At 47.5% G+C, this 23,611-nt stretch overlaps 1 protein-coding gene across 2 annotated transcripts in view; it reads right to left on the reverse strand.

Annotated features, from left to right (window-relative positions):
* Nucleotides 1-18,555, reverse strand: part of LOC142817750 (sodium- and chloride-dependent GABA transporter 1-like) — a 41,223-nt gene extending 22,668 nt beyond the window's left edge. Inside the window, exons 1-5 of one of the 2 annotated variants that reach the window (XM_075895305.1) lie at nucleotides 18,356-18,555; nucleotides 15,886-16,028; nucleotides 14,596-14,779; nucleotides 14,188-14,319; nucleotides 1,125-1,344 (exon numbers count right to left, since the gene is read on the reverse strand). In XM_075895305.1, the coding sequence (XP_075751420.1) occupies nucleotides 1,125-1,344; nucleotides 14,188-14,319; nucleotides 14,596-14,779; nucleotides 15,886-16,005 (656 nt within the window). In that variant the 5' untranslated portion in view covers nucleotides 16,006-16,028; nucleotides 18,356-18,555. The remainder of the gene's footprint in view (nucleotides 1-1,124; nucleotides 1,345-14,187; nucleotides 14,320-14,595; nucleotides 14,780-15,885; nucleotides 16,029-18,355) is intronic. The other variant, XM_075895304.1, reaches the window with a different exon arrangement.
* Between the last annotated feature and the right edge of the window lie 5,056 nt (nucleotides 18,556-23,611).

Consider the following 23,611-nt stretch of genomic DNA (forward strand, 5'->3'; position numbering starts at 1 on the left):
ATGGCATGGTGTTTCGGATCACACAGGGAACACACGTGAGGTCAATGAAGAAAAACGGCAGGCCTGCGCGTTAACGCAAGGCTGTCTCAGCGGAAGCTTGGGTAGCGGCTTCCGTATAGGGAAACACTTGAGGCAACTAGTGCTAGTAGCTGTCATAGCCACCCACTGCGCTATAAACGCCTTAGTGATTTCGTAAGTAGGACATTGTCAACTACGCTGTAATGGCTATGGTATTGTACCGTGCAAACCTGGAAAGTTCACCTGACAGTTTCACGCGAAAGTTCATATGAACAGCACAATAAGTCCCTACGACCTCTAGAGAGTCGGTTGTTGAACACCGGGTATTTTATTTGTGGCACGGCGTTCTGTATCACACAGGAAACACACGTGAGGTCAATGAAGATATGTGAGCATTTTTCAGATTCGACTGAACACGTTGCTGTGGTCGCCGTATACATTGAATGGCTAATTTTCCAAAGGCGTGCAAAGCGCTTCATGCAGTAAAGAGCAAGCAAAGCAGGAGACATGCATAATTCGCTTACGTCGTTGTAAATGCATTCAGACAGCATTATACAACAGCTAATCGATATTTAACAGTCATGGTATTTTGCTATTGAATATTGTAGGGGATTCTTGTAAATCACGGTATGCCTAGTTGCAAAAATAGTTTAATCGTTTGTAGTACATTTCGTTTCGATTACAATTTTATATGATATTTTTAAGTCCCGCTTGGTATCACTGAACGCTTTCCCCCCGAGTTTTTATTCGGGAAGCGTTTTTTTCATGTCTGACCCCAGAAGAAGCTACATTTTGTGGAACGCCCGTTTGGCCCCCTAGAATGCTGTTCATTAAAGTGAAAACGCATGACTGAAGGGCATGCGCGATGGCGGATGGTCGTCATAAAATTTCATTACAAGTCGATGGATGACGTCTTAGCGGGACGTCCCGGTCACATTCGTATGTATGTATGTATGTATGTATGTATGTATGTATGTATGTATGTATGTATGTATGTATGTATGTATGTATGTATGTATGTATGTATGTATGTATGTATGTATGTATGTATGTATGTATGTATGTATGTATGTATGTATGTATGTATGTATAAAGGCTGTGCTCACTCCCAAAATTCCACGATGGGCGTGACCGTCCTGTTGTGCGGTGGCATTGGGTGGGTATAGTTGTGTTCCCAGCACCTGTCCGTGTTCCAGTAGTTCCCACAGTGCTTCCAGGGGAGCACCGTGGTGAAAGATGATATCAAATAGAACAGAATCCAAGCCACAATGACCATGTTGTAGACGCTGCTTAGCATCAACACCACGAGCGATGCGATGCCTACGCCTGCAAAAAAAAAAAAAAAAACCATGGCGCGGATTACATACAGGGTTTTTCAGATAACTTTCACAAACAAATAAAAATAAAAGTACGAAGATCTATCTCACGTATCATGGAATCGACGTTATGCGAAGCATGTGGAAAGAAGGTGACTGCGGTGTCATTTTTTAGGGGTTAAGCTTCTTATATCTAACCTTGTGACTAGTCACGTGTAACCGAGAAAAGACGAAAAAAAAATGACCGCAGTTTCCCGAGTGGGAACACAAGTTAGCTTGCAGAGCATATATGTTGAACTGCGATAAGCGTGGTTTGTAATTTGCGACATGCGTGTGTGTTATAAGTGAACATGCACGCACGTATGCTGCGAAAGACGATGTTCATTGATGATACGCTTTTGGTATTTTGAGCGAGATGGCTTTATAGTCCGTAAAGTGAAGGGTGAGTGGGTCTGGTTGAAGCGATCGAAGGCCGAAATTTGCAAAGATGTGGTCGATGTGCGTTCCGCGAACCAAGGTCGGATGATGTTTGCCGTTGTGCGTTGCTCGAGTGCCACGACTCCATGTAGCCGACCACCCAATGGTCTTTGATGACGTCGACGTTGAAGTCGCCAACTATCACGAAGGGTCGTCGTTGCGGTCATTGTTTCAGGTATTCTTCCACGGCTTCGTCGACGTACTTCTCCACGGCGGCACGCGATAGGTTGGGCGCGAGGTACATCGTCATGACGTTGACTCCGCAGACGCTAGCGACGCAGTGCTCGCCGTTGGCGCGTTGTTGACGCGCCGGGCCGTCGTTAGAGGTCTTAGACAAAGTCGACGTCGTCACGCTTGACGTAAATTCCCGCGCCGCCCACAGGTCGTTGGAACCCGTGCGTGCACGAGGCCGGAGCGTATCCCGCAACGTCCACGTCATCGGTGGCGTTCCACGTCTCGGCGAAGCAAAGCACGTCCACTCTGCGGAGTACGGGGCTTCGTCACGCCGCTATCGTGGCGCGCTCGCGGGCGGCATCGCGATTGGCCTCGCGGCGTCGACGCTTGCACGCGGCTTCACCATCCGGATTCTCTTGCCGATGCTTACGCCTCACAGCGGCTTCGCGTTCTCGAAGCTGGGAATCTTCCGCTCGACGTTGACGTATCGCAGCTGCTTCACGTTGGTGATCCTCCGCTCGACGCTGACGTCTCGCAGCTGCTTCACGTTCTCAGACCTGGGGATCTTCCGCTCGACGCCGACGTTTGCGTTCCGCATCGCAAGCTCTCCTCAGCGCGGCCTTGTCCACGGACGAAGTGTCTTCGGAATCGCTTGCGGTTCCCCCAACACATTGGCTGACGCTATTGGAAGGGACGTCAGTAAGTGTGTTTGCGGATTCGTTAGCATACATTTTCACCAGTGACATCGGACGTAAAGCGACCGCACAAACGAACCGACAAAGGGCAGCGTGCCCTGACACTCGGTTATATTTATAGCGAGCACAGGCCCCGGCCTGCGCATGCGCGCGTTAGCATACAGTTGGCGTACGTAGAACTAAAGGTCGCGCGGTGTGCGGAGGGGAGAAGCGAGCGCAGCACACGCTGTGTCGAGAGAAGGAAGGGATGAACAGATGGCTGGCAGAGGAGGAGGGGAGGCTGCGGACGGCGACGGCGCATGACTAGCCCCTAGTACAACATGCTCTGCATGTAAAAAGGCAAAAGAAATAGATGACCATTTCTCGTCTCATTTCCTAGATGGCGTTACTCTGCCGCTACTCTCCGCTTGGCTGCTGCACACGGTTTGCCAACAAGTGCCTCTCTCAGTCTCCTGGATAGTCGCCGTACGTGGCGGATTGTTGGTGGAGCATGGATGAAGCAGAGTAGAGGGCGCGTTGAATACGCTTGCGCTCGGCCTTCTTGGGTCGCGTACTATCTGCGAGGGATACCTCCCTGGCAGCAACACCTCATCTCGTCCTTCAACTACTGCGGCCGCCGAGCAAACGGCGTCCGCCTCCAGTGAGCGCGGCGTGCCCCCAAGCACGCCTCCGCGTTCTGACGGTCCCCACGTTGTTGGCGACCTTCCTCCGAGCGGATGTGCGGTCACCATCGTCTTTCGGCCTGTCGGGAAGAAGGCTAACTTCCTGGCTGCGTCGAGGGATGCGATTACCGCCGTCCTTTCAGGGTTCCCAGCCACCCAGTGAGTGCAGGTCCATTTTTGGCGCAACATTGTTGTTGTCGACACCCACCCCACCGCCGATCTGACCACCCTACTTCAGGTTGGGACGATCTGCTAGACCAAAGTACGAGCCAAACAACTCGACCTGAACACCTGTGTTGGCATGGTTTTTGGAGTGGACCCAATGATCCCTTTCGAGGACCTCGCCGACAACATTGCTTCGCCTGTGCCCCTCGTGTCCAGTGTACGCAGAGGCAACTGCCTCACCCTCACTTTCGCTTGGACTACCGCCTCACCGGATATACTGCTTTACAAGCAAAGGCGCCCTGTTCGACCCCGTCAGCCGCAGCCCCTGCAGTGCTCCCGCGGTGGCCGCTTCGGGCACGCAACCACCACCTGCTCTCGAGACGAACGGTGCCTGCGCCGCGGCATCAAGCACGCCCCAGGATCGTGTGCAGCACGCCCTCGCTGCATAATCTGTCGCGGGAAACATCCTGCAACCGAGCCGCGCTGTCCAGCCTGGCAGCTCCATCGCAGGGCCGTGGTCACCATTGCCTCAACCGATGACACCGTGACCCGCCACCAAGCCCTGCAGCATAGGACCCCTGGCAGCACCGCCTCCATCATGATTCAAGGGACGCTCCTTCCGAGATGCGCCCGCCGGTACCGGCGACACGACCTCGGAGGCCGCCCCTCGTCCTACAACGAGTGCGCCCGTCGTGCCCACTACAACGACGACAGCCCCGCCCTTATGCACCGCTCAGCCGACCCCTACCATCGTCAAAAAGCGCTCGACGGCTACGCGGACACCGCGCGCTTTTTCACAACCGCCGGTTCCTGTCACCGTCACCAGAAGCACGACGACTGAGCCCGCTACCTCGACCTTTCAGCAACCTGACATATAAACCAGGAATGACATCCTCACTGGTCTTGCTTCGGGGCTTCACATGGCGCTCAGGGCCCTCCCAGTTGGCTCCCACGAGCGCAATCTCTGTGTTGTGCCCCTGCTCGCCATCGAGTCCAGGGCTGAATGATTCAGCCTCTTCCTGGACGAACCAACTGCATTTCGTGAGTTCTTCTCTGGCCCGTGTTAAAACGTGCACATCACTGTACCCCCGGCCTTCTTGGTGGTAATCTCAGTCGACTGCGTGTGTCATACGGGTCTTCATCTTGCGCGTGCGTGACTCGCAGTTTGAACGCGCTTTTTAGGGGCGAAGCTCCTTAAAGCAGCACCCGTTTGTCCGTCGTCGTAGTACGTAACATGTCTTACGCTTCGACCTGCAAGGTGGTGTCGGTGGGAGATTTCTCATGTGCGTTGTTGAACAATAAAAAATTCGCAGCGTGCGCGTTAACTAAAAGCCGAATTATTCTGTCTCTCATTCCCTATTAGCAGCCATTGGCATGTACATTGAGCATTAGCTGACAAGAAAGGGTTGCTACGTTATACTCGCTGGGCGTAACCTTCTTGGTTTTTGAAAGGTTTAGCGAGCGTTGGGCCGCAGTGCCATGAATACAGTGAACTATAGTATATACTATGAACTCTTGTACACCAAGGTTCATCTGCATTTGTAACAGTGGCCTCATTCAGACATTGAAATCTACATATGGCTGAACAATAAGCCACTGGAAACACAAAGCTGCCATCCATTGTTGGCACACAGTGTTGCGTGTGTTCAGTATGTGTTGTTATCACTTACTGTGCATATCTGTCAAGCGCATTCCCAATAATGTTATGCTAGACCAGCTTTTTCAACTAGATATCTTTATGGTTAAAGGCGGGAAGTAGACACGAAGTGCAAGCTGTAAGAAAGTGTGCGTGTGCCATCTCTCGTTTAGTCCTTGGAATGTCTGCTGGATGGCGGTGCTTCTATATGCGGAATATATGATGAAAAGATGCGAGGTGGTGGTACTTGGAGTGTTGACTATAGATGGACGAACGGACATACAGACAGATGCATCGACGGACGCACGGATGGCTGCACGGAGAGATGGATGCGAGGACGGACGCAGGGGCGGATGCATGGACGAATGCAGGGACGGACGCACAGATGGACGAGTGGACGAATGAATACACGCACGCACGGACGGGAGTATGGACGGACGCATGGACGGACGGAAGCAAGAACTAATGGACGGACGGATGCTTCGCCCCACTCTCCATCAATCATCCCGTCGATATGCCGCCATTTTTTTCTTTCCTCTACCTTTTTCTTGCCACTTTTCTCCTCTCCCTTTAACTTCGATTCCCCCATTCCTTGCACAGAATTGTGGAGGTGCCCTCGTTTAAGAGAGGCAGTAATGGTACGGCACTTATTTCTTCCTTTTTCCCTTTTCAAAGTCAAAGTCACTTCGAGTCTCGTCGGTGTTACGCGCACCATCTGCATTGTCGAACGTGATCGGACGCATGGACGCATGCACGGACGGACGCTTCGCCCCACTAGTCATCATTCACTCCGTGGATGTGGTGCGATTTTGTTGTTGTTTTTGTTGAGCGATACCTTACAAAATGACGCTAAAAATATGTAGAAATATTATACGCACAGATATATGTTGAAAAGACGCATATGTTTATATGGTGAATTGTCCACATTTGCGTAACATGGGCATTGCCAGCACCAGAAGCGGTAAACTTAAATGTAGCGCTTGTTCTTGCGATGATGCATGGTACTCCTGGACCGTGCTCCGTAGACCCATTCCAGGAAATGGCGCTCAACTACAATTGACGCTAAGCAGACGTCACGCCTGTATCAGCGGAGTTGATATGTAATGTTTAAAAAGTAGATGGGCAGTGAGTACTGCTACCACAATTGACGTTTCACCAAGATTATGCCGGCATAAGGTCTTTTTTCAAAGCATGTTCCGAAAAATGGCGTGGTTCTATGGTAGAATACTTTATTGCCACGCAGAATCGTTTTGTTCGATTTCCTCTGTGACCAGAGCATATATTCTTCGCATTCATAAGATCAACGCTGCAATTGTTGGTTTTTCTTAACGTTCTGTCATTTAAATAACCAATGTCTGTCCTCACCATTCCTCAATAGATGTACACTGTCAACCACCTGTGGCACATACCCGCATACCGTGGCCCGTGGTATACGGGTATGTGCCATACCTGTCTGGAGAAAAGAGTATGACGTCATACACGACGGTATTTACACATTGTTCATATCATCCCCAGACAGACATAATCGTAAAATACTCTTACGTAACTGCACTAATTTCGATCTACTCCAAGTTAAGGAATTGATCACGAGAGCACAGATAGATAGATAGATAGATAGATAGATAGATAGATAGATAGATAGATAGATAGATAGATAGATAGATAGATAGATAGATAGATAGATAGATAGATACGCTCAAAGTGCCAGCAGTCTTTGAGGAAATGTTTGACAGTTAAAGGGCCCCTAATTCAACCAAACGATGTTCATATAGGCGAGAGAGTAGTTTCTTTCTCGCCTTCACGACCCTTTTTGGAAGGGCTATCATTTTTCTCGCGTCTTATTTCTTTATAACACACGTGGAATGTCAGCACAATGCGTTAGGCCATTCAAAATTTCGCGCTTTTCGACTATACTATGCGTTCTAAGTCTGCAGACTAAAAAAAAAAAAACGAAGTGACGTCAGTTGCATGCTCGTAGTGGTTGCCGGAAATCTTAATATTTGACTGAACAGAGTGAGGTTCATGTGAATGTTCGCATTTATTGGCTCTCACAAGCTTTTACAAATAATAAAACTAGATGCTCTTGTAGAGCACTTCTGTTTTTGTTTGTATTACTTTTCTTATTCCTGATTTTGTGAATTTTAAATCGGGCGAAGCGCGGGAAGTGATTGACTTGCGTTCGTAGCGTTCGCCTCCGCTCCTTCTCGACCCTCGCTCAGCGATATCAGAAGTTGGATCGCGCTCAGTTATTTCACTCGGTTGGCGTGTCACCTACGGGAAAGATAAAGACGGCAAGTTGTGGCGGGCACAGAACGAAATCCGCCGCGAGCTACGCTGAACAATTCCACCGTGCATCCGTCGAAGATGACTTACTCGGGCAACACATGTTTTCGCGGCTCTGCGGTGTGCTAACCCGGGAATCTCTAGTCCAGCGAAGGTTTTTCAGCGTTTCCTAAAGCCAACGGGTAAGCACAAGTATTTGGACTCACTATTTGAACAGGCATTGATTTTGCATGACCCGCAGGACGCGGGTTCGAATCCCGGCTGCGGCGGCTGCATTTCCGATGGAGGCGGAAATGTCGTAGGCCCGTGTGCTCAGATTTGGGTGCACGTTAAAGAACCCCAGGTGGTCAAAATTTCCGGAGCCCTCCACTACGGCGTCTCTCATAATCATATGGTGGTTTTGGGACGTTAAACCCCACAAATCAATCAATTGATTTTGCATGAGTACATATGAGTAAACCCAGTTCTCTGGAAATCTGACTTGAGTGACAGAAGTTCAGTGTCACTTGACTGATTGGTGAACACGGCAGCCAAGCTCCTGTCCGTAAAATGCGTTTATTAAAAGGCTTGAAATCAAGTTGGCGCGGCTGCATAGTTTTAGTTTCTTTTACTTTTGGTGGGTAGTTCAAATGATGTCGAATAAATATAGGCTGCTTCTTGTTCTTGGAATTCTTGTAGCTGCGGTTTGAAAATTTGTGAGTCTTCACTTCTAATACAGTGTCACTCAAATACACGTGATGGAATAAATGCTTCTAAAATTATTACGGAGAGTGTTGGTGGAGTCAACGTACTGACAAGCTAGCTTTTTTTTTTTTTCGTCAAGGCAACGCGTTTGTCCTGACGAAGACAAGTCAACTTGCCGAAACACTCTTTCCAGCGACGTTACTTCTCGAAAATTTTTCTCATCGCTTCAAGCCTCTCGGTGCCTCTGAACTTCAGTCTCGTTTGGTCCTCACGTTCTGTAAGAAAACTATGCGCGCCGTCATAAAAGACGTGATTGAGTCAAAGATGACGTTTCCCACTCTCGATTGTTGATAACTTTCGCATTGCTTCGGATATTCTGGGTCAAAAGTTTTCTTATTATGTCCATATGTCAGTTGTAAGTTAAAGTTGTTTTTATAAATTGACACTTTCACAGGTGTCTGTTTTTTTTTTTTTTTGAACAAGACGCGTTTATTTGTACCGATCAAGTTTCGTCGTACTGAGAAATCAGCCAGCTTAACTTTCGCCTCTTCACAAAACACAAACAAAATTAAGAAAAAAAGATTAACAAAATTTCACGAATGGCCACCTAGTCCAAGCGGCCAGCGGACATGAAAGAAGGCACGAGTGTATTCTAATTGCATGTGAAGTGGGGGAAAAAAATGAGGGCTTCCATGGCAGCCCTCCTCCTCACAATTTTTCGTCGTTTCCCTCTATTCAAAGACCTCACCAGGGACGTCATGAAACAAATTTGTTGTTAGTGATTTATTTCTAGTAGGTTGCTCGGCAACCACCAGTGGTAAAAGCGGTGCTGCCGCTGCCGAGAGCGAGTACTTGGGAAGTAGAGGGAGTGTTATGCCAGCGAGTCCTCGTCAAACGTCCGTGCCTCGGAAAAAGGCAATCTGGGTCAAGGCCAGCCCGCAGTCTGCCTGGCGCGATCAACTCGACGGAGTGAACACGCGCGGCGCTCCTCTGGCCCACGTGCAGTGAGTCAGTTGCGCACGTGACAGCGAGCCGGCGTCCTCGTGTCAGGTGGTCTGACGCATGGCGCGGCGGCCCCATTGGCGGAATCTGCCCTGACGACCAGCGGTGCTTCTGATTGGACATTTTGGTTGGACCCGGTGTAAATAAAAGAAGCCCTGCGGCGCGTCGCGATCGGCTGTCCTACGAGAGAGGAGTCCCCATGTCGGAGTGCCGACATGTGTGTGAGTCAGCGGTCTTAGGTGAAAGGCTGACCTATGTGTTAGAGAGGAGAGCTCGGCTCTCCGAGTCTCTGTCGGCCCCAGTGCCGAAATTGTAACGCCTCTGTATATATGCTGTACATAAACCTTGTTTAACTCACCGTCGTCTCGTCCGCTCGTCTTATCGGCTCTGCGCAGAAGCAGTCGCGAGCTGATAAACATACGCTACGCAACAGTGGTGGCTTCGGCGGGATCGGTCCGTCGTTCGCAACAGTGGTTGGCAGCTGCGGGATCGGCCGGCGTCAGCGACATCGATGCGGTGAGTGCCTGATGTTTTCCCCTCAGTTCACCAGACTACTCTAGCTCAGGTTGTAGTAGTTTAGAGAAGGGCTGTGTGAAGCATTAGAGTGAGCTTTGATCGTTTCAAGCAAAGTCGAAGTGCTTTGAAACCAAAGTTAATGCGGAGGGGGTAAACACGGGAGAGTGAAAAATTGCTTGCGCGTCTTGCTAGTTGACTTATAGTGGGTACGGCAAGTAAATTGTTAACAGGGGCAAACAGCAAGAGGCTAGTGTGAACGATGGAGAACCTTAAAGTGAAGGAACTCATCGAAATTTGTGAGGAACTCGGCATTACTTTGGGCCGCGCGAAACGAAAGCAAGCGATCCTTGAGATCATGAAGGATGAGGGAGTGTCGGCTGAGGAAGTCGATGAGGCCTGGGTGGATATAAAAGCACGCCGTGAGGAGGCTGAAAGGCGAGAAGTAGAACGTCGCGAGCGCGAGGAGGCCGAGAGACAAGAGCGCATAGAGTTGAAACGACTAGAATTGGCAATCCTACAGTGTTCGCAGGCGCCTAGCGTAGCTTCTCCGACGATTCAGGTCAGCGGTTTTAGAATTCGGGACCAACTGCCACCGTTCGTAGTAGGCGAGGACATGGCGAAGTATCTCGTCAAGTTTGAACACGTCTGTGAGCGAAACGCTTTGGAGCGGTCTCTTTGGGCGCGGAACCTGCTAGCTCTTCTTCCCGGCGAAGTGTCCGACGCGATAACTTGCTTGTCGAGGGAAGCGTTTGAGAGCTATGACGAGGTTAAGGAAGTGCTCTTGAGACGTTATAAGTTGTCACCCGAGGCTTTCAGGCAAAGGTTCCGGTATGCTGAAAAGGGGAATGAGTCACACGTTGACTTCGCGTTTCGTCTTAAAGCCGATTTGATTGAATGGCTCAAGGGCGAAGGGGTTTATGACGACCGCGATAAAGTGGTGGAATGCGTTGCATTGGAGCAATTCTACCGCTGCATTGAGGAGGATGTCAAACTTTGGCTGCAGGACAGACTTGGGGAAGTACAGTTAAATAAGGCAGCTGAGTTAGCTGAGGAGTATTATGCTCGCCGAAAGTTGCATAGTAGGGCAGTGCGCGTTGAAAAGGATGAAAGGAAAGAGGGCTTTTCAAAGAAACCTGATCAACGGAGACCCGATCCGCACCGTAATTTCAAGAAGGACCCGTCTCTTACGAAGGACAGTGTAGGGGAAGGGCAAACAGAAGCGGAGAAATCGAGGGAGGTTTCTACCACACAGGCATTTGAATCGGAAAACAAACGGAAGCCGCTAATCTGCTACAACTGTAAAAAGGAAGGGCACATCGCGAGAAACTGTCAGGAAAAGTTTGCTTTCGCAACGATCCGAGAATCAGGAAAAAACATTCGGTTGTTGGAGCCGTATCTCCAAGAAATTAGGGTGAATAAGAAAACGTGCCGAGCACTTAGAGACTCAGCGGCAACCATGGACGTTGTCCATCCTTCATTGGTGTCTCCGGATGACTTCACAGGAGAATGTGCGTGGATCAGGCAAGTCGCCGAGGAGCAGAGTGTTCGCTTACCAATCGCCACGGTTGTCATTGAAGGCCCGTTCGGTAAGCTTCGCACCGAAGCGGCTGTGTCTGCCGCGCTGAATGATCGTTTTCCTTATCTTTTCTCCAACAACTCGGAGCAGCTTCTCAAAGAGCAGGGCAAATCGTTCTTCCCCAACTTAGCGTGCATGGCTCTCACGCGATCGCAAGCGCGGAAGCTAGCGCGGCAGCTTGATCTGGTTCAATGCAGTGAACTCTCAAGTGACCTTGTCGGCGGGTCGACGGAACCCCAGAAAGGAAATTTTCCGCATGAGTCATGTGAGCAGTCACGCGAGCGGCCCGTCGCGAAAGCGGCCGGCGCGGCCGGCGCGGTAGGGGGAGACGACATGGCGCCATTGAGTCAGAGCGAGAGGGTTGCAACGCTCTCGCCTGTAGCGGAAAGTTGGAGCGAGCTGCCGAGAGTTGATCGAGAGACGCTCATTCGAGAGCAGCGTGAGGATCTCTCGATTGAAGCGCTAGTGGAAAGCCAGAAAACCGCGGCACAAGTGCTGTCGAAGGAGCACTGCGAGAAATCGGTGAAGAAGCGTGCTTTTGAAGTTGATAATCAGGTAATGCTGCTGCAGCCGTTCAAAAGGAACAAGCTTGAGGTTGATTGGGAAGGGCCCGCCAAAGTATTATCGAAGCCTTGCGATACAAATTATGAGGTGCAAGTAGGAAGGCGGCAGAACAAAATTTACAACTTGATGCAACCCAATGTTCAACATCAAGCGGTCGTAAATCAGCTGTTGAAGGCTTCAGAGGAAGAGGAAGCAGAAAATTTGAGTTCTAGTGAGGTAATTGAAGGGGGATCGAAAGTAATCCGGGAGCAGATAAACCTAGAGCCTAGCTTAAGTGAAGGAGGACCTGAGAAAGAGGACCTGAGAAAGATTGTTTCCGAGTTTGGGTATGTGTTGTCGGACCGTCCCGGAGACACGACGGTGATCGAACACGATATCGAGCTAAGCGGTGAGGAGTCAATCAGTAGCAAGCCGTATCGTTGTTCCCCTGTGCAACGTCGAAAGTGTGAGCCGCTCTTGGTGCCGCATAGGTATCGTCGCCTAAAAGTGGCCGGTTACGGAAGTGGAGCATGTTGCTCCACAGCGCAACTTTGACGTTCGCTATCAAAAAAAAAAAATAAAGGAAAGGAAAGGTAAACGCTAATGCAGACGCATTGAGCCGTGCGTTTAGTTAGTACCTTCTCAACCTTTCGGTTTCTCGTTGGCGATTCGGGGCAAAATTTTGACCTCATCACGACCTGGGCTGAGCGCTCTCGTTCAGAGTGATCTCAAGGGGCCAGCTTTATGTGGTATTCTAATTCGTTGCGTTGTTGTAAGTGTGAAAAATTTAAGTTCTTACTTTAAGAGTCTTGTGTCCCACATGTGCCTCTTGATGTAGAGGGAACAAAATTCCGATGAACACGTAGATAGGTATATGTTGTACTATACTTTGTCTGGTGTTCTGTCGGGTGACCGAGGGCACTTGCTTGTGTCGTGTGTTGTTTGTTGTCGAACCGTTCTTAGCAAGCTGCAGAACCATTGTCAAGTGCTGAAACCGAAGATGGTCAGAAGAGACGAGTGAAGCTGGTCAGCAAGTTGTGGCGACAAGCCAGTGGAGCTGGGATCCGTCGTCAAAAATGGGATGTGTTCCCGGAACAGTTTGGAGCTGTATTCTCCCCATGGCCCTGGAGGCGAACCTGGAGGGACCTGGCGAACGAGCGCACCTGACATCCGAGCCCCGTTGAAGCAGCTCGTCTTTCCGGTGCATTGTCTGGCGGCGGGGGTGCTGTTATGCCAGCGAGTCCTCGTCAAACGACCGTGCCTCTGAAAAAGGCAATCTGGGTCAAGGCCAGCCCGCAGTCTGCCTGGCGCGATCAACTCGACGGAGTGAACACGCGCGGCGCCTCCCTGGCCCACGTGCATTGAGTCAGCTGCGCGCGTGACAGCGAGCCGGCGTCCTCGTGTCAGGTGGTCTGACGCATGGCGCGGCGGCCCCATTGGCGGAATCTGCCCTGACGACCAGCGGCGCTTCTGATTGGACATTTTGGTTGGACCCGGTGTAAATAAAAGAAGCCCTGCGGCGCGTCGCGATCGGCTGTCCTACGAGAGAGGAGTCCCCATGTCGGAGTGCCGACATGTGTGTGAGTCAGCGGTCTTAGGTGAAAGGCTGACCTATGTGTTAGAGAGGAGAGCTCGGCTCTCCGAGTCTCTGTCGGCCCCAGTGCCGAAATTGTAACGCCTCTGTATATATGCTGTACATAAACCTTGTTTAACTCACCGTCGTCTCGTCCGCTCGTCTTATCGGCTCTGCGCAGAAGCAGTCGCGAGCTGATAAACATACGCTACGCAACAGTGGTGGCTTCGGCGGGATCGGTCCGTCGTTCGCAACAGGAGTTACCGCCCCCTGATAGTCATGCCAGACAAGGGGCAATGGGCATGCAACTTAATGCCAAAGCAGGGTAGGTGACAAGACTCAACGTATATCTCTTTTACATTGACAAATAGAGAACCTATTTCATCCCGACGTCACGTAAGCGAACTCTTAACGTCACGGATCGTGCTACAAACAGGGAAAACGACAGAAGATACTAACGCACTTGTTCTTGAGTATTTTCTTAGGCAGTTAAAGGGAGCTTTAGTGTTCAATTAGCATGCATGCTGAATCGTTTCAGTGTTGTTCTGAGCCATTCAGAGCAAGTCTTAATTTTTTTATAGTATAGTATATATCTATAACTATAGTATATAGTTATAGTATAACTATAGTATATATCATACTGGATAATTAACGACTATTTAAGATAGTGAAAAGTATTTGATACGGAAGCTGTAACACTTCTTAATAAACGTCTGATTATTCAATCGATGCTAATATAACTGCCACGTTAAAATCTTTTTCAGCGGCTCAAAATAAATGAAAAAAAAAACGTGCCGAAGTCAAATGAAACACCCTATATTCGCATTGCACGATGATATATTTTATCAAGGTTGAACCAGCACGTGCCTTTGAACATCGGCGCCACGGCCCAGACCCCGATGCCTCCCTTGCTGAGGTACTGTCCAACTGCCACTTCCAAGTAGAACATGGGCACTGCCGTGGTGAGGAGGCATGTGAAGTACGGGATGAGGAAGGCCCCTGCGCAGGGACATGCAATAACCGCGTGTTTATGCATACAATGCGCTGTTCTTTTTTTCGCGCATTATTATTAGTAGTGATTAAAGCAAAAGAAGTAACACCTGTGCTTGTTCCGTATTGGAGACGCATCGATGAGAACAATATCCGCCGCAATTCATATTTGCATAGCAAGCTCTATAAACTTTCTGTATTCCCTCTTGCGACGCGGAGTGATTATACGCTCGTGAAGTAACGACCAGGAAGGAGCACACACTGGACGCCACATAACATTCTCACCTCCTCCGTTCTCGTAGCAGAGGTACGGGAATCGCCATACATTTCCCAGGCCTACGGCGTAACTGATGCAGCTGAAAACGAAGTCGGCCTTGCTCGCCCACTGGCCCCTCCTCGGCTTGACTGAAAAGTCTAGTGGGCTTCCCGCGTCAGCCGAGGCGCGCGAGGACCTGTCGCTGTCTTCGGCCTGAATGAACGCAGAACGTGTGTTAAACGAATTCATGTAAGGTGGAGAGGTGGACAAGTTGTAAACGATGCACACTTGGAAAATTATAGCTAACACGACGGAAACACGAAACATACAAGCACTGTCTAACAACTGAAGTTTAATGAAAGATTTTTTAAATAACACAGTCTTTATGTTAAAACACAAAGATGAAAAGGGGGTCGTGAACTCGCAGAAACGTTCTCCATCAAATTAATCATTTGTTACCTGAACCGTCTGTTTTCTAGACAGGGAGGTACACGTGACTGGCAATTTCTTTCAAGTAACTTAACATTCATGCACCCGCATAGTGTTGATTTTTAGTGTCCTCAGTTTTGTTTCATCAAACTTCAGTTGTTAAAGAGCGCATATTATGTGTGTTATGTCCTTCTACTCTCGAGTCCCCGTCGTATTTTCGCTGATGTTTCAAGTACGTGTTAAACATACGCACGTAGTTTGAGTTGAGTTGTGTTTATTACACCCCATGACTGGTAGTTAAAAGTACACATATACTGGGCTATAGGTGTGAAGAAAAAAAAAACAAAGGCGGCGTACCACATCATAATTCACCCGTCACCAGGAAAACAACAACATAACAAAATTATGGAGTTGGGAAAGCGACAACACTGAACGAAACATGCATGTGGCCCATCATAGCAAGAACTATAGTAAAGCTCCAATATATTTCAAAAAATAGTCATAGCAATGTAATAAATAAATGAAGGGTGCTAACTATATATGACACAAATTGCCTGAAACTCATGGATAACTCAGTCAGGCCATCATACATGTTTTAGACAAGATGCACAAACCTTTAGTTGTCGATTTCCACTTTTTTGGTGCATTTGTAATGCATAAATGTAATGTCTGCAGTCCCAGATTAGTACGATGACGTGATACAAGCCTAGCGTCCTCGTGTCGATTCAGATTCAAATCAATTTTCGATCAATACCTGCCAGACGCTGAACACGAGTTATCACCTTCTTGCGTTGAAAAGTTGTGCGCCAAATTCACACTTACGGAAGCGATTCTAAACATGTTTACTAAGTGGCCTACTGTGTAGTAACTTTTGTACGACGCCCTCTCACCTCTCTGAAGATAGGCTCCGCCTGTTGGCCTTCGAGGGGCAATCCAATGTCTTTGCACGAGCTGCGTCGTAAGGGTGCCAATGTGAACACATTGGGTAGCGATGCCCTCTTAAAAACCATGCTGAACTGCCTAGATACGCCTCCTAAAAAGAAAATGGTAATAAAGATTATAAACGTAAAGTGCTCGGCATTTGAAGATTCTGCATGAAATACACCTACTGATAGTTGCACACGTCACAGAAAATAAGTAGGCGATTACCGCTGCTTCAATTGCTCCCTTTGATGTGTAGTTGGTTACAGTGGTCAACAACAGCCTTACAAACGTAACTGAGCAATTCTAGAAATGTGATCAGTTACTTTTGCAATGCTGTGCTTGAAGGAATAAGCTTTATTCAATGTCCGGCAGTTTCCTTCGGGCTAGCAGGGGGGAAGAAGGGATTAGCCCTTGTCCTTTCCCACTCTCCATCGATGATGATAGTGGTGTCTTAGTTCACCTTCAAAATTTTATTTCCATGACACAGTAACACAGGTTCACTCCAAGTTCAACGAAATACTGTTACTTGCGCGGCAGAGAAAAGACTGCAGGTGGCTTGCGAAAATACTCAGAGGCTTACTGTGGCTTCTGTGATATAGTGTTGCACGTTGTTAACATTAAGCAGTACTTGTTTTTCAAAGTTGTCACTGATCCCTCGATGTTCCTTCGTTAAGAAGGAAGTTGCTACAATGAACTATCTAAATACATGGCCTGGAGGGGACGGTGATAATATAACGCAGAAACACCTTGCTGACCAGCTTGTATTTACGCAGTGCTTTGAGCCCCGCCGCGGTGGTCTAGTGGCTAAGGTACTCGGCTGCTGACCCGCAGGGCGCGGGTTGGAATCCCGGCTGCGGCGGCTGCATTTCCGATGGAAGCGGAAATGTTGTAGGCCCGTGTGCTCAGATTTGGGTGCACGTTAAAGAGCCCCAGGTGGTCAAAATTTCCGGAGCCCTCCACTACAGCGTCTCTCATAATCATATAGTGGTTTTGGGACGTTAAACCCCACAAATCAATCAAACGCAGTGCTTTGTTAATAGAGTCCATGTTCTCTGTGAAACGTTGCGTTTCACTGTTTCTAGTGCTCGGATAAGAAGTTGCAGTCACGACCAAGATAAAAAAGTTAAAAAATAAGCTTTTTAATGACCCCCGCCTGACAGGACCCGGGATCCTTAAATACCCTATTTTTTTTTCACCTTTTCTTTATGGTGGAGGTCCATAAAGAGTGTTGGCATATTTTTCAGGACGAGCATTGCCATAGAAGGCTATTGCAACTTGATTTTGAAAGGAAAGTAATTTACTACGGATAATCACTTTAAAAAACGTAATTATGTTTCCCAGAGCGTTACAGTGGCAAAAGATTATTCAATTGTGTTGCAAACTTACTACAAAATGTAATTGATTACAAGTATTCGATTACTTATAACGCGTTACCTGCAACTATGAGTCACACGCACGCGTACACAGACAGACACGCGGAGGGTATACCTTTGAATGTATCTTATTCTGGAGTCGTGTGAAGCATACAGTGTGACTGAGGTTGTTGATGTTGGTCATTTGAAAATAAAAAAAATTAATGATAATTTTGTCATAAATCACAATGCCTTAGTTACAGAATAAAAAGAGTAAATAAAATATTTTTAGATGTTCTTCATCTTTGGGTGCATATGTGCGAAGGGCTGTTCGAGGTGCGATATCTGAAGCCGAGGAAAAGAGGGCGCTGTAAGTGTCTACTTGTCTTGCAGTTTTCGCTGCTTTTAATAATATGTTACCACCATCATTCATCACTCTTTCGATACCCTGTCTCTCCTCTCCAGTGTAGAGTAGCAGGCTACAGAAAGCTACTATAGCTCGGGCTGATCTCTCTGCTTTTTCTGTAACTTCCCTATCTCTGTCTCTCTCTTAAAGAAAATATCAATGATATCCCACGATACAGCGTGCCTTAATCATAGTTTGGTTAGACGCAGTCAATAAAACCAGCAAACAGTCAAGACAAGTTAAGCATTGGGGAATTTATATGTGTTTTTAACTGTATTGTAATGGTCATTATGGAAAATTAAGTGAACTTAAAAACACTTCACGCTGTTGAGATCCGAACCTGCGACCATCGAATAATTTTTATATGAAAAAAATGAGCTCCTCGAAAACTTTTCTTTCTTTTGTTTGAAGTTAAGGCGGCGTAACCGGAAAAAACTGAAACGATTACAAAGTTTCCGCCTAATTGTGAGTTCTATACACACTTAATCTCGTTGAAAATTAAGCCTCCCCTATCGTGAGGGAATCATAGCATTGTGAATTCTTTTTCTGACGTTAGGCCACTTAAGTGCTCAAAACCATAAAATTTACGACGGGAACTGCAATGCTGCGAAGACACATCTAGTGCCTTTTTCTTGCACTCACGGAATATGGTGGTACGGGACAATAATTTAGACTTACTGAACCATAGGAATGAAGCACTGATTTACCCTGCGCATTCGATGCCGCACCTCCACTTCCTCCGCTGAATGTGTGCACTATAGAGGGAAGACCTTCTCGTGGAGAAGCACATTGGGAAACTGTGTCGAGGCCCAGTCACGTAGGCCGTAGAAAAAGAAAAGGCCAAACAGCGGGAGGTGTTCGTGAAGCCGTAGGAAAAAGAATGTGCGCTATGCCTGCCATTAACAAGAGCGCATCTGTTGGCGGGGGATCATTTTGTTCTAGTTGTGCGAAGGAAGGTCACTTCTAAGAGCCTTTTTTTTTTCTACTGACAGAACTTACTTCCACTTTCTTTTATGTTCTTTACATTCATGTCGCCCTCTGACGCCGCGCAACGTTCACATTGTTGCGAACGTGATGGATTTGCAGACGCAACGTCGGAGTAGATGCCACGGCTATACCACGTGCCTCACGTGGGCAGTGCGTGGCTTTGGTCGGTTGGCAACTTCTCAACTGCTTCACCTGAATGTGTTTTTTTTTCATTTAGACGTCCGTGGTAAATACATCGAGTCTCATTATTGCGTCCCCCAAATATGTATAATACTGAGCGCGAGCAGATGAAGTGAACAGACAACTAGGCCAGGAAAAGCGTATACAGGAACCAGCCTGTGCGGGATCACACGTGATTATTTATTTCTATATTCCCGCTGTCATCGAAAGCAGCTGTCAGTATTGCTTGTGAATCTTGAAACGTTCTGCTTTGAAGGTGAACAAATTCAAATTTTGTGGGTCTCGATTGCACCCTCGGAAAGAGTGCTTTGTGTCCATTAAATGTATTGCCATTTTTATTCAGAAATACTACAGTAATGTAAAAAATAACAATAGATGTTCCCTATGCCGCCTTCGGCCGAATGGTATGATGAACGTATGTAACTTTCTAAAAAACGAGCACCTGAAAAAATCTACTTTTTTTTTAGTTATAGTGTCACGTGACTTTTCCGGCTATAAAAAATAAAGCATGTGTATACGTCTGTGTTCTCGTCAGCTGTGCAGGTTCTCTCTCTCTCCCTTTTCATAATTGCTTTTCTTAACTCATTAGGCTCACGCGAAGCGCTTTCTTTTTCGTGAAAGCTCGTTCGCTTAAGCTGCGGCGTTCACTGTGTGGCTGTTGAAGCTCTACGCCAATAGCGTCTTGAAAAAGGCTCACTTCAACAGTGTGTCTATGGCGTCCCTGTGCTATTTATTTATTTATTTATTTATTTATTTATTTATTTATTTATTTATTTATTTATTTATTTATTTATTTATTTATTTATTTATTACAAGTACCTACATCGCCCATTGGGCATTGTTGTAGGGGGGTTACAGTAGAAGATAGAATACAAAACAGCAAAATTAAAAGCAAATAAATCGTGCATTACAGTATACAGGAGAAATCAACACTTGTAGTACAGCATTAGAACAAAAGTACAAAACACAGGATTATACAACGAAAGCAGTAATTATAATATAAAAAAATCAACAACCAAGAGAAGTACAAAGCCAACGTCAAATATATGGGTTATTTCAGCAGCTCAAAATGCTGTTTCAATGGCTGTTAGGAAATTAGAATCAGAGAATATTGGTATTTTTAGCGCATTCCAGTCACTAATAGAATTTGGAAAGAAAGAGTATTTAAGGGCATTCAATCAACAGGTATATTCTCTAATTTTATATAAGTGATCTTTCCGTTCGGACATATAACTAGGCGTCTTTAAATACCACTCTTTATTTAGCCCAGTGCATTTCTTCAATGGAGGCTTGCTACGGCTTGTTGTATTCACTATCGGTGTCAAATAAAACGCGAGAAGCAGCGAGCATGAAAAAATGGTACAGTGCATGGCGTCTGTCATCATCACCATTGACAGGCACGCAGCACTTCGGTTCCGCAGCACTTCGCATGTCTACGGTGATGAGTGGACGGCGCACGCATTGTACGTTAGCTATTGCTTGTCGCTGGTCGCGTTTCATTTGACGCTAAGAGTATGTAAGCCAACTTCGATGATTTCTCTTGTTTCGATTGTATACGCAGTTAATGCTTGATATAACAAGCTTGAACAGAAGGAAATTAGCAATATAACAAAGTATTTTAACTTTCACAACTTCCTGCTCGTAGAATACCGTGTATTTTAAACCTCGATAAACCGATGAGTATATTTATGCTTTCAGTAGACCGAAGTTTTAGTGCTGACCCATAGGAAGGCCGAGGCGCTAAAGAGAAACATCAGATGGGGCCATTCGTCGCCTGATTGTGTTGCACGTGGTTTTTGTGAAAGCCCATTCTTTATTACTGCAGGGTTTTGGTCCTGCATTTCTTCCGGATTTGTAACGTGTGATGATCTGCCATTGTGAAGACGACTTCTTCATGCAGAAACTATCGTGCCGCGGTCACTGGATCTCAGATTACACATTTTTTGTGTGTGTGTGTGTTACTGAAATTAGGCCAAGCAAAACGGAGAGGCGAGCTAGTTGGTAGTGATTCGTTATGGCGTTAAAGTAGCGCAAAAAAAAAAATGGCAGCATATCCACGGAGTAAATGATGGAGAGTGATTCGTCCGTCCATTCGTTCTTGCTTCCGTCCGTCCATGCGTCCGTCTGTGTGACCGTCCATGCGTCCATCCACACGTCCGTGCGTCCGTCCGTGCGTCCGTCCGTGCGTCTGTCCCTGCGTTCGTCCATGCACCTGTCCCTGCGTTCGTCCATGCACCTGTCCCTGCGTTCGTCCATGCATCTGTCCCTGCGTTCGTCCATGCATCTGTCCCTGCGTTCGTCCATGCATCTGTCCCTGCGTTCGTCCATGCATCTGTCCCTGCGTTCGTCCATGCATCTGTCCCTGCATTCGTCCATGCATCTGTCCCTGCATTCGTCCATGCATCCGACCCTGCGTCCGTTCATGCGTCTGTCCATGCATCTGTCTGTGTGTCCGTTCGTCCACCTATTCAACACTCCAAGTACCACCATCTCGCATCTTTTCATCATGTATTCCCCATATAGAAGCACCGCCATCCAGCGGACATTCCAAGGACTAAACGAGAGGTGGCACACGCACACTTTCTTACGGCTTGCGCTTCGGGTCTACTTCCCACCTTTAACCACCTCGAGTTCATGGTAAGTACTAGTTCACTGTATTCATGGCACTGCGGCCCAATGCTCGCTAAACCTTTCTAAAACTAAGGAGGTTACACCCAGCGAGTATAACGTAGCAACCCTTTCTTGTCAGATAGTGCTCAATGTACATGCCAATGGCTGCTAATGAGGATCGCAGCGTGCGCTTTAACTAAAAGCCGAATGCTCCTGTCTCTGATTCCCCATTAGTAGCCATTGGCATGCACATTGAGCGTTATTTTTTATTGTTCAACAACGCACAGAAGCAGTCTCTCACCGGCACCACCTTGGAGGTCAAAATGTTATACTTGTTACACACTACAACGGCTACGAGGGATGAACGGGTGCCGCTATAAGGAGCTTAACCCCTAAAAATACAAGGACATGAAAGTGAACACCACAAGCACTTTGATTTGATTAATATGTTGGGTTTAACGTCTCAAAACAACCGTATGGTTATGAGAAACGCTGTTGTGGAGGGCCCCGGAAATTTCGACCACCCAAAAAACTCCAGGTGGTCGAAATTTCTGGAGCCCTCCACTACAACGTCATAGATTATGATATAATGGTTTTGGGACGTTAATCCCCACATATCAATCGAATCAAAGCGCTTGTGGTGCTCACTTTCTTGTCCTCGGCTTTTTTGCGTTACTTTTACGCCATATTGAAATTAGTTTTTGGGTACTGTCGTGATATTCAAGTTTCCATGACATTACCTGGGCAAAAAAAAAAGTTATGGACCATCTGCCCGAAAGGAGCCATGATGGGGTGCGAAGAAGCAGCGTTGTACTTGCCATTGACCCGGCTGAAGCAGGCGTTGACGCGGGTGCTGGAAGAATGGTTTGAAGCGAAACTCGTTGTAGCCTTTACTCGAGTAAACATTTCTTCGAAACGCAAGGACACGGGGGGGGGGGGCGGATTAGGTTTCGTGTAAGTTTGATCGCAGATAAACGAGCCGAAAGAATGTTTCCACTCGATGTGTGGCCGAGCGTTGCGGGTGGTGGAGAAGGTCAAGCGAGAGAGAACTGTGTTGCGAGCGGGCGGAGAAACAACATCACCCAGTTGTGTTCGGAAGAGCCGGCAGCTGCTGCGGGTGAGGGAGAGAGTGACGTTAACGCGCAGCAGCGATTTGACCTACTTGGCATCGTTCCAACTGCGGTGGGGTTAACGCGGTGCGGCGTGTTGGCACGGAGACACGGACGGACAGCTTTATACAGGCTAGTCAAAGAGCTGCTTCGCACCAAAAAAATTCTCTCACGATTATACTTTGCTAGAGATGTGAAATTTCAATCTAACCACGTTTTCATATAACGAAGTAAATAGCCGAGCTTACATCACCGTTTAACTGCAGTAGCTGCCTTACTTCCAATTATGCACCAAAATAAGAAAACACTTGCAGGGTGCTCTATGCAATCACCTTAGAAGACTCAAAGACGAGAATCATCTCCTGCTCTTTGTTAGTCAATGTATTGAGCTTCTTCATCTATCTGCGAAAACATTTCGAACTTAACGCGACTTCACATTGCCTCCGGGATTGGAGGCATCTGAATCCAACGCGTTTATGCACAGACTCCGTGATTGGCCTGCCTTTGACCAAGCGACGATGTACTGCGATGATGCCTTGATGCAACATCATGAATTCCGGTGATCTGCAGTGTTATGACGACGGCGCATGGTGACGTAATTAACATCCTCATGCTACATTGAGGTCGCGGGACTTTTGGTACACCGATTATACTTACTCGAGTATCCCGTCACTTGTCACTGACATTTATAACTTGGGCTCTTTATTTTTGTTGCTTCATTCCTGTTGAAGTCGACGCTGGTCTCACTATGCATTGTCAGGTCCCGCGTCATCTCAGCAATTCTCGCGACGTACCGCGGGTCTTTCCAGTTGACGCAACCACCCATGGTCAATTTTCGTGTTTGTTGAGGCATCCAAGGCTCTCAACTTAATAATTGCTAGGCTTTCAGTAGTTTGAGTGTGAAGTTTAATTGATTTATTCTTACACTAATTCTCTACATACCAGTTCAAATCTTGTAGTTGGTAGTAGCCACGAGCTCAGGAGAATGAGCCAGGCGCGGTCCAGGCTCGAGCTGCACGTTCTTCTCGTGGTCCGTACGCTACATGAC

Source organism: Rhipicephalus microplus, chromosome 5, assembly GCF_043290135.1.
Source record: "Rhipicephalus microplus isolate Deutch F79 chromosome 5, USDA_Rmic, whole genome shotgun sequence".
In the NCBI taxonomy this organism is placed as follows: domain Eukaryota; kingdom Metazoa; phylum Arthropoda; class Arachnida; order Ixodida; family Ixodidae; genus Rhipicephalus; species Rhipicephalus microplus.